At 42.0% G+C, this 15,632-nt stretch overlaps 1 protein-coding gene and 1 long non-coding RNA gene across 4 annotated transcripts in view; both read right to left on the bottom strand.

Moving 5' to 3' along the window:
• LOC138978530 (ATP-dependent translocase ABCB1-like) overlaps positions 1-15,632 on the bottom strand; it is a 50,666-nt gene that overhangs the window by 30,140 nt on the left and 4,894 nt on the right. For all 3 annotated transcript variants that reach the window (XM_070351265.1, XM_070351266.1, XM_070351264.1), the window contains exons 3-7: positions 10,056-10,104; positions 7,522-7,648; positions 6,896-7,026; positions 6,637-6,770; positions 488-659 (exon numbers count right to left, since the gene is read on the bottom strand). In XM_070351265.1, the coding sequence (XP_070207366.1) occupies positions 488-659; positions 6,637-6,770; positions 6,896-7,026; positions 7,522-7,648; positions 10,056-10,104 (613 nt within the window). The remainder of the gene's footprint in view (positions 1-487; positions 660-6,636; positions 6,771-6,895; positions 7,027-7,521; positions 7,649-10,055; positions 10,105-15,632) is intronic.
• Positions 2,626-5,470, bottom strand: LOC138978549 (uncharacterized). Its single transcript, XR_011459724.1, has 3 exons — positions 4,429-5,470; positions 3,908-4,082; positions 2,626-3,590 (listed from the first exon to the last, which is right to left on the bottom strand). It is a non-coding gene; the product is annotated as an uncharacterized lncRNA (long non-coding RNA).

The following is a 15,632-nucleotide window of genomic DNA, read 5'->3' as shown; positions in this document are numbered from 1 at the left end:
AATAATTTACTTTATTAAAGTGGTCTAACATTCTTCATTATGAACATATAAAAGTGGTCTAATTATCTTCATTCTGAACTTTGTTGAAGTGGTCAAATTAATATCATCATGAACTTGATTGGAGTGGTCTAATTATTTCAATAATTCACTTTATCAAAGTGGTCTAATTATATCTTCATTATGAACTTTGTTGGAGTGGTCGAATCAACATCAGTGCAAACTTGGTCCAAGCTACAGCGCTGGCACTGTGACTTCTGCTTCTTCTTCGTTCATGGGCTAAAATCCCATGCTCACTCATGTTTTTGCACGAGTGGGTTTTTACGTGTATGACCGATTTCACCCGAAAGCGGCGTATGGCTGCCTAAATAGCGTGGTAAAAACGGTCATTCACATAAAAGCCATGGGAGTTTCAGCCCATGAACGAAACAAACAAACCCCGCCATTCAGGCAGCCATAAGCCGCTTTCGGGGGAGACGCTGTGACTGACCTTGATCATGAAGCCGAAAGAGATGGCGAGCAGTGGTCCCACGGACAGCATGACCAGCGACAGCTGCCAGCCCTTGACGAAGCCGATGGTGAGGCCAGACAGAAACTGTGCGAACGAGCGGATCACCATGCCGAACTTGTCACCCATCCCGTCGCGCACACGCTCCAGGTCACTGCGACACAGTTCAAATCCCCAGTGAGAAATAGTGCATGAAACCCCATGATTTGACGTCCCCCATTTAAGACATTGCTTTCTCAGATTATCTGTTCATAATCTCTGTAAATTTACCATCCCATCACATATTCGCTCAAGGTCACTGCGACACAGTTCAAATCCCCAGTGAGACACAGTGCATAAAACCCCCATATTAAGACCCACCATTTTTGAACTTTTCAGTCTTAAGACATTGCTTTCTCAGATTATCTGTTCATAATCTCTGTAAATTTACCATCCCATCACATATTCGCTCAAGGTCACTGCGACACAGTTCAAATCCCCAGTGAGACACAGTGGAAACCCCCTATTCAGACCCACCGATTTAAGACTTCCCCCTTTTAAGACCCTGCTTTCTCAGATTATCTCTTCATAATCTCTGTAAATTGAATCCCATTTTAAGACTGCCTCCTATTTAAAGGCACAGTGCAGCTCACAGCCTTCGTTTTGCGTTTTTGTTGCAGCTGAGTGCATTTACAGTTCAAAAATCCTCCTATGGTAGTAAAACAAACCCAAAACTACCCAACGACGACATCTGTGAAGCTCGACAGTTTCTTGTTCACGCGAGTGCATAAATTAACCTAGTTATTACGTGGTGTTTGGTCGGAGTTCGATTCAACTGAGTGATTCCGGCCTCCATTTTGTTTTACACAAACTCATGATGATGTCTGACATAGTTTGCTTGTGACATGTCTTTTCAGTTGTGCATGATATGCATGTGGTGATCTACCTGATCTAAATTTAGATCCAAAAATAGGTCAAGACCAGCCGGGTCCGAGTACGAAATTAATTCGTAAAAAAATCGCAGTTCTTGACTCTTTGGGTGCAAGTCAATGAAACTTGGTAGTTCTTCTAACGGATAGCTGCCTGAGGTATGACTAAAAGCCCCAGGGGCTCCGTGCACCTGGATTTGACAAGTTCAGTACCTTTAAGACCCCATTTTCTCAGATTTTTGGAGGTCTTAAATAGGGGGGGGGGGGGGGGGGGGTGTCCACTGTATTACTACAGGCATGGGAACGGTGCAAGATTTTGTTTATTCTTCCACGGGACACTATGTCCATGTATTTTTGCTCCAAAAGCCATCAAGAAAAAAAGCTCAAAAGTTTGTTTTTTTTACTGTGCACTGTGCTGCGCTGCGAAAAAAATGTGATTCTTTGTATTTTATGCAAGCATATATGTGGCCATTTCTGCGAAAAGGGACCTTGTTGACAAATTTATCGATTTTGAGTTTTGGATTTTATTTGACAGACTGTTATATTTAGAACGTGATGTGAGAATTTCAGACCTTCAAATTTATTTTTCACGGAGTTATGACCCTTTTTTGGAGATACCCCCAAAATGACTTAAAATGGCCAAACTTTTAAAAACAAACTTTTGCCGGGAAATAGTAAGTTCAATCATCTGCCGTTATTACTTGTATGGTTTTAGGTCAAAATAATGTTTCATTCCAGAGTTATTGCCCTTTTTGTAACGTTACCCTAATTTTTACTTTTTCGTCTTTTTCTATCATTCTCTCCTCCCATGCAGAAGAAACAAGTCGCGTAAGGCGAAATTACTACATTTAGTCAAGCTGTGGAACTCACAGAATGAAACTGAACGCACTGCATTTTTTTCACAATCACCGTAGTCCGCCGCTAGTGCAAAAGGCAGTGAAAGTGACGAGCCTGTTCAGCGCGGTAGCGGTTGCGCTGTGCTGCATAGCACACTTTACTGTACCTCTCTTCGTTATAACTTTCTGAGCGTGTTTTTAATCCAAACATATCATATCTATATGTTTTTGGAATCAGGAACCGACAAGGAATAAGATGAAATTGTTTTTAAAACGATTTCGTAAACTTAATTTTAATCATGATTTTTATATTTTTAATTTTCAGAGCTTGTTTTTAATCCGAATATAACATATTTATATATTTTTGGGAATCAGAACATGATGAAGAATAAAATAAAAGTAATTTTCAATCGTTTTATAAAAAAATATTTTTAATTACAATTTTCAGATTTTTAATGACCAAAGTCATAAATTAATTTTTAAGCCTCCATGCTGAAATGCAATACTGAAGTCCGGCCTTCGTCGAAGATTGCTTGGCCAAAATTTCAATCAATTTGATTGAAAAATGAAGGTGTGACAGTGCCGCCTCAACTTTTACAAAAAGCCGGATATGACGTCATAAAAGACATTTATCGAAATAAAAAATCAAAAATCTGGGGATTTTATACCCAGGAACTCTCATGTCAAATTTCATAAAGATCGGTCCAGTAGTTTAGTCTGAATCGATCTACACACACACACGCACAGACACACACACACATACACCACGACCCTCGTTTCGATTCCCCCTCTATGTTAAAACATTTAATCAAAACTTGACTAAATGTAAAAACAATCAGCCATATGATTTTTTTTCTCGAATATTTCTTCTTCTTTCATACTACCTCTCCCCCCGCCATGTTCTATTCTTTCTTCACCCACGCACATACAAACACAAACTATTTGAGGCTGTCGATTTGAAGTTGTGGTACTTCTAAATTTCATAACAAGGATTAATTGTTCAGTTTCCTTGGTAAATACAGCTTCCAGTTGTAGAAAGTAACATATGGTGCTGTGTGTCCTTGCACACGTGGGTCTGTCAGTCTGTCCATCACTTCACTGAATTGAAAATGTCATCCGTGCACTCTGCTATCGAACGTCTCCCTTTACTTTCAACAAACTGAAATGCCAATCAGGGTCGAACTTGATGTGGCCGACGATCAAGACATTTTCAAAATGGATTTGTGCTGTTCATTCACACACAAAACTGCATGCCTAAGTATTGATGCACCATGCCGAAGACTGAAGTTGCTACCCTCCTCTGTACCCCTGCCTCATTCGCAAGGTAGACGATTTGCTTCTCTGAAACAAAGGCAACCACAGAGTTGATCAACATATTATTTACTAACCACTATTTGCACAGCTCAAGTCTGGTTTTGGGTACCTGTCCACTTGCCATTTCTAAGCTGGTATGGTATGGTGACATTATCGAAAATGTAGTGTGTGTGTGTGTGTGTGTGTGTGTGTGTGTGTGTGTGTGTGTGTGTCTGTGTGTGTGTGTGTCTGTGTGTGTGCTTCTTTGTTGGAGAAAACAGCACATAAACACAAATATAACTGTATTGCTCCCCCCCTTTTTTTTTAAAGTACTGACAAATTGTAAAGTATTAATATGTCTTTACCTACTGAGCAAAGTCCCAAGGGTAAACCATGCTGATTTCCTTGGAACTGGAACCGGCTGGACATTGCTGTTGCCCCATTCTGTCGAACACCTGCTTTGTGGCCAGGCACTTCTGTCTTTTGTTGTTGCACTGTCCGGTGAATTGCTGGACTTGTTTGCTGTTCCACGCCAGCAAACTGAGAGAAAGAGAGTAACATTGGTTAAATAAAAAAAAAGAGGAGTTTAAAAACATACTACACGTACACACATACCACCACCACCATCATCATCATCATCATCATCATCAAAATCATCATTGTCATTATCATCTCTCTTCCTCTATCTACCCCTCTTTCTCTCTCTCTCTCTCTCTCTCTCTCTCTCTCTCTCTCTCTCTCTCTCACACACACACACACACACACACACACACACACACATACAGAAACCCTCACACAACACACACACACACACACAAGCTGCGCGCGCGCGCACACACACACACACACACACAAAACACACACTGCAGTCTATATGGTAACTTACCTGAAATTGTAGCCTGTCATAGATCTAAGTGGAGACAGCAAACGGTAAGAGCAACAGGTTCTCATTTACGATGTCCGGGCATTCAAACGATCAGGAAGAGGAAGACCTTGCTTCGCAATAGGCCTATGCTCTTGGAGAACTCTTTAACCGATTAGTAGTGTGCGTTGTCATCGTGAACCTTTACAACACCATCGTGATCAAAGTAGATCTGCTTCGACTTCGGAGTCACAAAATAATGTCCGGGCGAAGTGCAACAAAATTATTCTGAATTAACAGCATTGACCTCGTCAACAAAATCGTTGTCTTATCCCAAAGTGACTTCTGTCAGCAGAACATTCCGTGTTCAACTGAGAAGACTGACTTGCCCTTCCACTATCAGAATTCACAGCTGCAAAGAACAGAATGCCCCAGTCAGTAACCACTGATCTAAATATCAGTAACTTTAGCAAGGGAAGCAACTAAAGATGTAAACGGGGAGTAACTGTTCTTCATCGGGCAACTGCATTTGTCGTCTGCTTTTTCGTACAGTGCTACGGTCGCGTGAAAGTCAGATCTACCTGAACTATGCGTATAGATCCGTCTAGTGAAATGTAGCTGTGTGATGATTTGGCTACATCACTTTGCTGAATGTGCTTCCAGATGAAAGTTTATATTAAGCTTACTGTCAAACATTAAAAAAAAAAATAGGTAAGTTGTTTTAACTTGACCAAAACTAGCGACGAAATTTTTTTTCTCGAAGCACAACAAAACACTCTGTCGGCATTTTCGGCATCATCGCAGTCAACTTGTCATCGGTTCGATGTGTTTTTCCTGAGGAGGAATGAACATAAACATTTGTAGAAGTTTGTAATGTTGATCCCAAGACTATTTTCCATTACTTTAAATTGCTGTTCATTGTACTATCGCTGATAATTCATTGAACATTTTACAAATTCAACTTGAAGTGGGCATCAGTCAGCACAGCAAAGTTTGTTTACATTTTGCTCTAACTTTGACCCCGCGTTTCTCCAATCAGAGGCTTAGCTCAACAGGGTCCCTTTTCGCAGAAATGGCCACATATGTGCTCTTTGATGAGTATTTTTCTTTTCATCTGAGACAAATTGTATTAATTGTATATATCGTGTTGTGTTTTTGATTGAACTTGTAAATTGAACTTCACTTGTAAAGCGCTTCGAGCTGTGGAGAAGCGCTAAATAAATGTCCATTATTATTATTATTATTATTATTATTATTTTCAATGAATGACTCAGACTGGGAATCAGACAGTTTCTGGTTTGATTTGCAAGGCTCTAGTTTAGTTACTGCAACTGTGAAAGTGTTTGTGAGTACATTGTACATGTGGTAATTAAAGTACAGTTAACATCATGGATCAAAACGGTGGAACCACCCTTTCAACACCCTGCCCAATTTCAGACTTCCTCCCTTTTAGGACCTTGCTTCCTCAGACTTTCTGTTCATAAGCTCTGTAAATTTACCCCCATTTTAAGACTCCTTCCTTTTTGAGTCACTTGAGAAAAAGTGACTCTATGTAATCGGTCAGTGTTAGTCTGTCCGGCCGGCCGGCCGTCCGGCCGGCCATCCGGCCGGCCGTCCGTAGACACCACCTTAACGTTGGACTTTTCTCGGAAACTATCAAAGCGATCGGGCTCATATTTTGTTTAGTCGTGACCTCCAATGACCTCTACACTTTAACGATGGTTTCGTTGACCTTTGACCTTTTTCAAGGTCACAGGTCAGCGTCAAAGGAAAAATTAGACATTTTATATCTTTGACAAAGTTCATCGGATGTGATTGAAACTTTGTAGGATTATTCTTTACATCAAAGTATTTACATCTGTAGCCTTTTACGAACGTTATCAGAAAAACAAGGGAGATAACTAGCCTTTTCTGTTCGGCAACACACAACTTAACGTTGGGCTTTTCTCGGAAACTATAAAAGTGACCGGGCTCAAATTTTATGTGAACGTGACTCATTGTGTTGTGAATAGCAATTTCTTCCTGTCCATCTGATGCCTCATATAATATTCAGAACTGCGAAAGTGACTCGATCGAGCGTTTGCTCTTCTTGTTAAGACCTGATTTTCTCAGATTTTTAGAGGTCTTAAAAGGGGGGTTCTATTGTACTTATCAGAATTTTCTTATCACCTGAAATACTTTCTGATCATCAGAACTACACATTCAAGGGGAATAAGCAAAAATAAAACTGACTCAGTGAGGCGAGTAGTTAGCTCCCCTGAAGGGTTGGTGTCAAACCAGGCCATGTCCTGACGCAGGATGGCTTTGAAGAATGCACGCCGCATTTTGAAAATCTGACGTTCACTGGAGGTTACCCATCCACACACCTGCAACGCACATCACATATTCTTTACATTAAAAACAAACAGCAACACTCATACATCCATACACTCCTTGCATATACGGGGGAAAAAATCTATAAAAAAACAAAATGTAAAAGAGAGCTAGTGACCTGTAAGAAGGAGCAGACTAAGACGCCGGCACCAATGTAGCTCATCTTGATGGTGTTGTCGTTCATGGAGCTCTCAAAGTCAAAGCTTGTCGCGTTGGGACTGGAGCTGTTGAATAAGGTTCCGTTTGGTCCTGGAGAATGACAAAAGACACATTTTCATCTTTATGTACAGTGGAACCCCCCTTTTAAGACCTCTAAAAATCTGAGGAAATCATGTCTTAAAAAGGAGGGAGTCTTAAAATGGGGGTACATTTACAGAGGTTAAATGAACAAAAAATCTCAGGTAACAGGGTCTTAAACTGGGGGGTCTTAAAAGGGGGGTTCCACTGTACAATGAAAATGTCCATTAAAGTATTCTTATGTTATCTTAAACCTGCTGTGTCAACTATAAATACAATGTTACCCCCCCCCCCCCCCTCCTCCTTTTTAGATTCTCCTCCCACCCTTTTCAGACTTTAGTTTTACAAATGTTCTGTTCATAACCTCTGTAAATGTTCCCCCTTATTTATGACGTGATTTTCTTTTTAATTTTTCTGTCTTAAAAAGTGGAGGAGGGGTGGAGGAGGGGAGGGGGGGGGGGGGAGCTAGTCCACTGTTACATAATTCTCTAAAAGAATCTTTCAGACCTTTGATGAAGTCGTCGGTCATACCGCCCAGTACAATAGCCATCAGGGGGAAGCCAGCCCCCACACCCATCGCCGACACCGACCCCACCATGATAAGGAAGTTGTCCAGGCATGTGGCAAATGAAAACTGAAATCATATTCAACAGATAAGAAAAAAATTATGGTGTATGTGGAGTTTTTCTGTGTTTGTGTGGTTTTTGTTGTTGTTGGGGGGGGGGGGGGGGAGGGTTATCAGCCTTCTGACTAGAAAATGGAAAAATGAAAACAAAATTTGAAAATTGTATTGAAAATTACTCAAAAGAAACTTTCACTACAATTACACTTGTAAACGCCTCTGTAACAGTGTCTTTAAAATGTGTGTGGGTGGGTTTTTGGTAGGAGGGGGGTGGGGGTGGGTAAGCCTTTACCAGAAAATTAACAAATGAAAGAAAATGTGAAAACTGTATTTGGAAATTACTCAAAAGAAACTGTCACTTCATTTTAACTGGTAAACGACCATGTAACAGTGTCTTTAAAAATGTGTGTGATTGTCTTTTTGTTGGAGTGGGGGGGGGGGGGGGGGGGGGTTATCGGCCTATAAACCAGAAAATGAACAAATGAAAGAAAATGTGAAAGCTGTATTTGAAAACTACTTAAAAGAAACTGTCAGAGGGAGGAACTGTCACATAAGACGCCTGTGTAACAGTCTCTTTAAAAATGCGTATTGGGTGGTTTTTTTGTTTTTTTGTTTTTTTTGGGGGGAGGGGGGGGGGGGGGATTAGCAGCCTACAGACAAAAAAAATGAATAAAATTGAAACAAAATTGGTAAACTGTATTTGAAAATCACTCAAAAGAAACTTTCACTACATTTACACCGGTAAAAGCCTGTGTCTTTGAAAATTGTTGCGTTTTTTGGCTCACGTAAGTGTAGCCTATGCGATGCTAAACTTTGTCTGTCTGTGCGTGCGTGCATGCGTGCGTATGTATGTCTGTGGTAGAAACTTTAACATTTGACTAAACACCGAAATACTCATTTCACCTGGTTATTTTTCAAGCACCATCTTCAAAATATTGAAGCAATGATCAACATTGTGTTGGCATGTGTGTAGTTAAAGCGTGTATCCAAAGAAAACGGGTGGTGTGGGGTTTTGAAGGGGTACAAGCAGTTGACTGGTTTGTGTCGTGTGTGGTATGTAGACCAGGTCAGGTGTCAAGACCAGGTCAGGTGTCAAGACCAGGTCAGGGGTCGTGCGAAGGATTGTGGTATACATAGATTCACTTCTCCAGTTCTCACCTCTGCCTTCGGGGAAGATGATTTCATGTTGTTCGGTTTCTAAGCCCCAGAAAAGTAAATAAAGAAGATACCAAAGGGAGATTTCCTACAATTTGATCTGCACAGCGTTTTTCCAATGTCCACGCGAGGAAGAGCTGTCGAATGCGCAGTGTCGATCTGGCAGTCGTATCCCGGTAAGTACAGAGACAGATCTAGTGTCTCCCACTCTGATAACGTGTCACCAGTACTGTTAATCCGTTTTGTTTTAATTTCTTTTTATTTCAGCAGACATGGATGTCAAACACAGTGCTAAGCAGTCACCTCTTGTGAAATGAGTTGATCTAAAGTGCCTGTAATGTTTGGATGTCTTTGTTCGTGGTTCGGTTTATGTGAATGTCAAGACTTGCAGTAGAGTCTCAAGTTTACTCTCCCCGAAAAAAACTGTCCACCATTTACTTGAACATGCAGATATAAGGAATCGGAATGAATCTGTTCTCAAAGTCAAAATGATCACGATTTTTTCCTCAGATTGCTTGTTGATTTCTTACGGGAGCCTTGAAGGCTTCGCCTCTTGTTTGTTTTTGTTTCGCTTGCCGCTTTGTGGCAGGCGGAAGGAAAAATCAGCCAGATCAATCAATCAATCAATCAATATGAGGCTTATATCGCGCGTATTCCGTGGGTACAGTTCTAAGCGCAGGTATTTTTTTTATTTTTTGTATGCAATTTATATCGCGCACACATATTCAAGGCGCAGGGATTTATTTATGCCGTGTGAGATGATAGATCACAATACATCACGCATTCACATCGGCCAGCAGATCGCAGCCATTTCGGCACATATCCTACTTTTCACGGCCTATTATTCCAAGTCACACGGGTATTTTGGTGGACATTTTTATCTATGCCTATACAATTTTGCCAGGAAAGACCCTTTTGTCAATCGTGGGATCTTTAACGTGCACACCCCAATGTAGTGCACACGAAGGGACCTCGGTTTTTCGTCTCATTCGAAAGACTAGCACTTGAACCCACCACCTAGGTTAGGAAAGGGGGGAGAAAATTGCTAACGCCCTGACCCAGGGTCGAACTCGCAACCTCTCGCTTCCGAGCGCAAGTGCGTTACCACTCGGCCACCCAGTCCTTACGATAAGTTTTTGTTATTGTTTGTCTGTGCACTTAAAAGACCGTTGGGTCGATATATTTGTGAATGTATTGTTTTGTCAATAACAAACGTTCCAACAACCTACCTTCCTTGTTTTTTGATTTTGAAAATTGTACTTACAAGTTCCCCCATTGTCGCGACCCTTGGAGGCGGTGCTTTGTCATCTTTGCTGCAAAGGGAAAAATAAATGTGAAGAATCAGATGGACACAATAGACGGGCGCAGTGGCCTAGTGGATAACACATTGGCTTCCTATCCGCAAGTGTGTGAGTTCAAATCCCGGCCGTGGCCGCCTGGTGGGCTCAGGGTGGAGATTTTTCCAATCTCCCAGGTCAACTTGTATGCAGACCTGCTAGTGCCTTATCCCCCTTCATGTGTACACGCAAGCACAAGATCAAGTGCGCACAGAAAAGATCCTGTAATCCATGTCAGAACAACATCACAACCACTTTTCTTGGTGCTATCAATGACTCGAATGAGGGCCGACAACATGGCCACTGCATGATTCTCTGACTCTGGTTGTCTGTCTGCCTTTCTCTCTCAACAGCTTTTTCACACAAATATCTGCTGTATTTTGGTAGATTGTTACCGGACTTACGCAGGGTCCACAGGTGAGCCCAAGTGAACCACGGGATGTGGCAAGCGTAACCACGGGATGGGATATCCCGTGGCCGGTTCTGGACCCTGCTCCCTCCAGATCTGAGGCTGGTAGCAAAGCCCCGCAAAACAGCAGCATGGGTGCCGGAAAGCAAGCACATGATAATGGTTTCACACCCCGACCATGCTGACTCAGGAGCAAATGAAGGTTTGCAGTGGATCTCAGACCCGTTGTTGCCAGTCAAACTGCTAGGCCCAGCTTTTGGAGGGATGGAATTTCACAATAAAGCAGTTACCCCCCGTTAGCCATGCTTATCTTCCGCCAATCCGTGCCCATTTTATGCCAAAACCTTTACCTATGTTGATTTATCAGTCCAGTAAAAATGAACTTGACTGATCATAAGGCTTGTGTTTCATTGATATCTCCCTTTAGCATGATGGGGGATATTTGTGTTGCATGGTTGTTAGTCTTGTCATATAAACATACACTGCATGGAATTCTTCTATAATTCTCTACTGTTCAGTCGAATAGTAACAACCATGAACAGGTAAATGAATAAAGCACAAAAAGTGAGATAACACGGCCTCCGTAGAGTTCAATCACTTTGCACTCTCAAGATATAAATGACATAATAGTACTTCTTTGATTTCGTCAAACACCTTTTTCTTTCCTTTTTCAAAAGAGCACAGGTTAGTCATGATTTGCAGAGTAAATCTGCTTGACATAAAGCTATGATCATTAGCCGAAAATTGTTATTTCTTAGCTTACTCTTTGTTGTCGGAACTGCTCGATTCAGTCATGATTCCAACCTAGCTGTGGGTAAATTCATGAGTTGAACTTGGACTTGTTATCTGCCTGGGAATTCTTGATTCAATGGCAGTCCTGAGATCACTGACTGAGGTCAAGTGTAACCCTTTTGAGAGCTGCGTGCGTCAGTCTCCCATGATCTAATTCTTCTTCTTCTTCTGCATTCCCAGTTTCCCCATGATCTAACTCTAAATATACACCTGATCTGTCACAAGAACCATTTGGTTCTGTAATCTGCATGTCAAATGCAATTACATTTATCAATCAATCAATCAATCAATATGAGGCTTATATCGCGCGTATTCCGTGGGTACAGTTCTAAGCGCAGGGATTTTTTTATTTATTTAAAAAAAAAATTTTTTTATGCAATTTATATCGCGCACATATTCAAGGCGCAGGGATTTATTTATGCCGTGTGAGATGGAATTTTTTTACACAATACGTCACGCATTCACATGGGCCAGCAGATCGCAGCCATTTCGGCGCATAATCCTACTTTTCACGGCCTATTATTCCAAGTCACACGGGTATTTTGGTGGACATATTTATCTATGCCTATACAATTTTGCCAGGAAAGACCCTTTTGTCAATCGTGGGATCTTTAACGTGCACACCCCAATGTAGTGTACACGAAGGGACCTCGGGGTTTTTCGATTCGTCTCATCCGAAAGACTAGCACTTGAACCCACCACCTAGGTTAGGAAAGGGGGGAGAAAATTGCTAACGCCCTGACCCAGGGTCAAACTCGCAACCTCTCGCTTCCGAGCGCAAGTGCGTTACCACTCGGCCACCCAATCCACTTTATGTCAAGGAACAGCTAGAAGTCTTCTTCTACTTCCACTTAATCACCATGGTCAATATATGTCTCACAGTCACATGACCATTAATTGTGTCACCACAGGCTGCAAGGGGTGGGGGGTGGGGGGGGGGGGGGGGCGGGAGGGGGTATGGGGTGGAGGGAAGGAGAGTTTGAGAACAGCTTGGGGGCAGGAGTTGACCAGGAATGACAGCTAGGTTCCTTAAACTCAGTTAACCACAAAAAAGCTTTCCAGAACAGAATGTGCTTGGTTCAAAAACCACTTGCTTCGCAAGTAATGAACTTGATCGCTGCGCAATGAAAGAGTCAGCCAGCAGAATTGTTCATTCGTTGGGATTGTTTGTGTGTGTGCGTGTGCGTGTGTGTGTCTAGCTCCATAGTTTATGTGTTACATATTGTACCTGTATTCTGAGAACTCTTCATAAATTTGCGAGTGCAACAGTAAGCAAGGGGTTAACATGGTTGGCAGTAATATTGTAGCCAGAGTGACATACTGTGATAAGCAGACCCACTTGTAGTGTCCTCAATCTGAAACTGGTTTCTGTACCTGATAGTTGTAAGCCAGTGATAAAGTAGTTCTACTAGATTCCGGTATTAAAGCTGTGGTCTATTTATAACTATCCGGGGCTACGAGTTTGAAAAGATAGGGCTGAAAATCATGTACAGAATTCTGTACATCAAACACTACCCGAAACCCCATTTATACGGCGTGTATGACCTTGAGAGCTTCAGTCAACGCTTGAATGTTGCAGTGTTAACATCCGGTTTGCTCTCTCAGAGCTGAGCATACTTGTCAAGCAGAAAAAATAAACGACTTGGTAGGGATTCGAACTCAAGGCCTCGGGGTCTCAAAATGTCGGGGCCGATGTCTTAACCGCTAAGCCATTCCACCAGTGTTGTCAAAAATAGAAAAAATAATAATTTTATATCATTCTACGCTTGAATTACCATTCATGCGTTGCAAAAACGTAAAAATTGCCATTCAAATTTGCCTTTATTTGCAAACATGTTTCACGGAATCGCAGTACATGTTTACACCGTCATGCTACACGACATTTGCGCCATGCAAATAACTGCGATATCTCTATTTACAACATGCAAGAAAAATGACAAGAACAGTGATAGAATCTCTCCAAAGCTCTGTGCACTTCAAAACAGATATCAAAGAAAAAGTTATACATGTATTCACTTCTGAACAGTGGGCGGATAGAGATATAAATCATGCTGCTTCAATGATAACATAACATGAGTTCATATCAATGTTTTTCCATCTTTTTTTCAATTGGCGCAGTAGCCTAGTGGTTAGGAAATCAGACACGAAGTCTCGAGGTCGTGAGTTCGAATCTTCGCCGGGGCGTTTATTTTTTCCCCTTGATCTCTCTTGAAGATAAAATATGATCAATCTTGAGAGAGCAAACCGGATGCTATCCCTGCAAAATTCAAGCGTTGACTGAAGCTCTCAAGTGCATACACGCCGTATAGGTGGGGTTTCGGGTAGCGTTTGCTGTACAGAACTCTGCACATGATTTTCATCCTTTTTTTTTCCAACCTCGTAGCCCCGGAAAGTCATAAATAGACCACAGCTTTAAGGCAGACCCGGTATTAAGACAGACAAGATGGCTGCACGATTATCCATGTAAACAATGTACCATAGCTCCAAAGAAAAGAACCCTTACAGTTTCCTGAAACACACTAGCTGTGTTAGTACGTGTTGTATGCGTGTGTGAGAGTTCCACCTACACACTACACTACACCACTCTCAACAGTCACAGGCAGTCCAAGGTACTACACCACTCTCAACACAGTCACAGGCAGTCCAAGGTACTACACCACTCTCAACACAGTCACAGGCAGTCCAAGGTACTACACCACTCTCAACACAGTCACAGGCAGTCCAAGGTACTACACCACTCTCAACACAGTCACAGGCAGTCCAAGGTACAACACCACTCTCAACACAGTCACAGGCAGTCCAAGGTACTACACCACTCTCAACACAGTCACAGGCAGTCCAAGGTACTACACCACTCTCAACACAGTCACAGGCAGTCCAAGGTACTACACCACTCTCAACACAGTCACAGGCAGTCCAAGGTACTACACCACTCTCAACACAGTCACCGGCAGTCCAAGGTACTACACCACTCTCAACACAGTCACAGGCAGTCCAAGGTACTACACCACTCTCAACACAGTCACAGGCAGTCCAAGGTACTAAACCACTCTCAACACAGTCACAGGCAGTCCAAGGTACTACACCACTCTCAACACAGTCACAGGCAGTCCAAGGTACTACACCACTCTCAACAGTCACAGGCAGTCCAAGGTACTACACCACTCTCAACACAGTCACAGGCAGTCCAAGGTACTACACCACTCTCAACAGTCACAGGCAGTCCAAGGTACTACACCACTCTCAACACAGTCACAGGCAGTCCAAGGTAAAGTACAGCTGATAGCAGGTGACCTTGTAATTGTATGGTCAATACAGTGAAACCCCCCTTTGAAGAAAACACAAAGACCCGGCCCCTTTTAAGACCCCCCAATTTAAGACTTTTCCCTTTTCAAGACCTTGATTTTTCAGACTTTCTATTCATAACAATTGTAAATTCACTCCCGTTTTAAGACTCCCTCCCTGATTTGCTCACATTTCCGAAGGTCTTAAAATGGGGGTTCCACTTTACCATGAGAGGCTTTCCTGATGACTCCAAGCTGATGCAACAACCACGAGAATTTTAGGTGTAGAATCTGTAACTCGATCTATTAACACCACATATGTTGTATTGAAGAGACAAAATCAGGTACAAGAGTTGACTTCTGATGACATCAAATGCACAGTACTAGTACTAGTGATGCAAGGCCTCCGGTGGGACCACCTGGAAGTGCCCACACATTGCTGGGCATGTGTTATGAGCAGATATTTGAGTTAAAGTGAATAGAGGAAGACAGGATCTTTCCTGTCTATATCAAGTACCTATGGTTCACTGTCCACCCCTAGTCCAGCTATGGACAAGTAATGACCATATTAAGCAGAGAGGCTTAGACTGACCATCCTGGGGTTTACGTTGGACACATCTGCCCATCAATAAAAGTCTGATTATTACAGAGAAGTATGAAAAAAAGTTTGGTCACAGCTACATGCAGTCTCAACTGACAGTCAGTTTGACTTTGAAGGCATAACAAAATGGCAGCCTAATGCAAAACAAAACAAAATGTGTATATACAAAATGTGTTAAAAGGCAATATATATGTGTTTTGTTTTTAATTGAGCAAAATGTAACGTTTTGTTACAAAAATTCTCTGAATTAAACCTGTCACTACCATGTTTCTAAGAACCACTGATCATCTGCGAATGAGTTTATATCCCTGATCTCCGGTACGACACTTGTACTTAGTGAGCGGACATATGGCTATAGTTTGTCTCTTTAAAATTACCATCTGTCAGTTTCCAGCCTGCATGACCACATGGTAAATGT

This window comes from Littorina saxatilis, linkage group LG10 (genome assembly GCF_037325665.1).
Source record: "Littorina saxatilis isolate snail1 linkage group LG10, US_GU_Lsax_2.0, whole genome shotgun sequence".
In the NCBI taxonomy this organism is placed as follows: Eukaryota; Metazoa; Mollusca; class Gastropoda; order Littorinimorpha; family Littorinidae; genus Littorina; species Littorina saxatilis.
This window is presented reverse-complemented; position numbering and strand designations above follow the sequence as displayed.